This window comes from Penaeus monodon, chromosome 10 (genome assembly GCF_015228065.2).
Source record: "Penaeus monodon isolate SGIC_2016 chromosome 10, NSTDA_Pmon_1, whole genome shotgun sequence".
Taxonomy (NCBI): domain Eukaryota; kingdom Metazoa; phylum Arthropoda; class Malacostraca; order Decapoda; family Penaeidae; genus Penaeus; species Penaeus monodon.
Window position 1 is genome coordinate 42418892 of NC_051395.1, and position 2368 is coordinate 42421259.

The 2368-nt window shown below is 56.0% G+C and overlaps 1 protein-coding gene across 1 annotated transcript in view; it reads left to right on the top strand.

The window, feature by feature from the left end:
* Window positions 1-1964, top strand: part of LOC119577645 (helicase SRCAP-like) — a 2377-nt gene extending 413 nt beyond the window's left edge. Inside the window, exons 2-5 of the mRNA XM_037925210.1 lie at window positions 1-580; window positions 709-1032; window positions 1220-1343; window positions 1482-1964. The exon at window positions 1-580 is cut by the window's left edge and continues 67 nt beyond it. Coding sequence (XP_037781138.1) covers window positions 1-580; window positions 709-1032; window positions 1220-1343; window positions 1482-1964 — 1511 coding nt within the window. The remainder of the gene's footprint in view (window positions 581-708; window positions 1033-1219; window positions 1344-1481) is intronic.
* Window positions 1965-2368: the final 404 nt, after the last annotated feature.

Genomic DNA, 2368 nt, shown 5'->3' on the forward strand with positions numbered 1-2368 from the left:
GACGTGCCTTTTTAGCTGACAGCTCTTCCGACAGTTCTTTGGCTGACAGCTCTTCCGACGGTTCCTATTTGGATGGCCATTCTTCGGATTGCTCCTCTGCGGCTGCCAGCTCCTCCGACGTTCCTCCTCGGCTGCCAGCTCCGCCGATGGATCCTCCTCGGCTGACACTTCCTCGAACGGTTCTCCTTCGGCTGCCAGCTCCTCCAATGGTTCCTCTTCATCTGCCAGCTCCTCCGACAGATTCTCCACAGCTGGCAGCTCTTCCGACGATTCCTCTTCGGCTGACACCTCCTCGCATGACTCCACGTGGGCTAGCAGCTCCCCGCATGGTTCCCATTAGGTTGACATCTCCTCCGACCGATACTCTTTGGCTGACAGCTCCTCCGACCGTTCCTCTTATGCTGACAGCTCCTCAGACGGCTCCTCTTCGGCTGACAGTTCCTCAGACGGTTCCTCTTCGGCTGATACCTCCTACTACAGATCCTCTTCGGCTGACAGCTACTCATAGTGCTCCTCTTTGGCTGGCAGGTCCTCTGAAGGATCCTTTTCATCTAGCAGCTCCTTGGACTGCTCGTCTTCGGCTGGCAACTCCTCGGATGGCTCCTCTTCGACTGACAGCTCCTTGAACTGTTCCTCTTCGGCTGACAGCTCCTTCGACAGTTCCTCTTCGACTGACAGCTCCTCAAACTGTTCCTCTTCGACTGACAGCTCCTCGAACTGTTCCTCTTCAGCTGACAGCTCCTTCGACAGTTCCTCTTCGGCTGACAGCTCCTCGAACTGCTCCTCACCGGCTTACAGCTCCTTGGATTGCTCCTCCTCGGCTGGCAGTTCCTTCGACGGCTCCTATTTGGCTGACAGTTCCTCTGACTATTCCTCATCAGCTGTCAGCTTCTCGAACTGCTCCTCTTCAGCTGGCAGCTCCTCCGACGGTCTTCTTTGTCTAGCAGCTCCTCAAACTACTCCTCCAAGTTCCTTTAGCTCCTCGATGCTCCTTTTCAGCTGGCAGCTCCTTGAATTGCGCCTCTTCGGCTGGCAGCTCCTTTAACAGCTCTTGGAACTGTTCCTCTTTGGCTGACAGCTCCTCGGACTGCTTCTCTTTGACTGACAGCTCTTCTTATGGGTCTGTTCAGCTCCTCGAATTACTCCTCTTTGACTGGCAGCCCCTTTGATGATGTTGTTCAGCTGGCATCTCCCTGGACTGCTCCTCTTCGGCTGACAGCTCCTCGAACTGCTCCCCTTCAGCTCGCAGCTCCACCAACGGATCCTCTTCAGCTCCTCAAATTGCTCATCTTCGGCTGGCAGATTCTCGAATTGCTCCTCTTCAGCTGACAGCCCCTCTGATGGTTACGTTCAGCTGGTAGCTCCTCTGACTGCTCCTCTTCGGCTGGCAGCTCCTCTGATTGCTCCTCTTTGGCTGACAGCTCCTCGAACTGCTCCTCTTTGGCTGGCAGCTCCTCTGACTGCTCCTCTTTGGCTGACAGCTCCTCGAACTGCTCCTATTCGGCTGGCAGCTCCTTCGACAGTGCTTCTTTGGCAGCTCTTCCAATGGTCCTCTGTGGGTGGCAGTTTCTTGGTCTGCTCCTCTTCAGGTGACAGCTCCTCAGACTGCTTTTTGGCTGGTAGCGCCTTCAATGGCTATTCTTCGACTGATAGCTCCTCGGACTGTTCAGCTTTGGCTGATAGTTCCACGTCTGCTCTCCTCGGCTGGCAGCTCCTACGACGGCTCCTCTTCATCTGGCAGCTCCTCTGACTGCTTCTCTTTGGCTGACAGTTTCTCGAACTGCTCCTCTTCGGCTGGCAGCTTCTGGAACTGCTCCTCATCAGTTTTCAGCTCCATGACTGCTCCTTTTCGGCTGATAGCTCCTCTGACTGCTTTTCGGCAGACACCTCCTCTGACTGCTCCTCTTGCTTCTCTTTGGCTGACAGCTTCTCGAACTGCTCCTCATCAGTTTTCAGCTCCATGACTGCTCCTTTTCGGCTGATAGCTCCTCTGACTGCTCCTCTTGCTCCTCTTCGGCTGGCAGCTCCTCTGACTGCTCCTCTTCGGCTGGCAGCTCCTCTGACTGCTCCTCTTTGGCTGACAGCTCCTCTGACTGCTCCTCTTCGGCTGACAGCTCCTCTAACTGCTCCTCTTCGGCTAAGAGCTCCTCTGACTGCTCCTCTTCGGCCGGCAGCTCCTCTGACTGCTCCTATTCGGCTGACAGCTTCTCTTCTGCTGGCAGCTCCTCGGACTGCTCCTATTCGGCTGAGAGCTCCTCTTCTGCTGGCAGCTCCTCTGACTTCTCCTCTTCGGCTGACTGCTCCTCCTCGGCTGGCAGCTCCTCTGACTGCTCCTCTTCGGCTGACAGCTCCTCTTCGACTGGCAGCT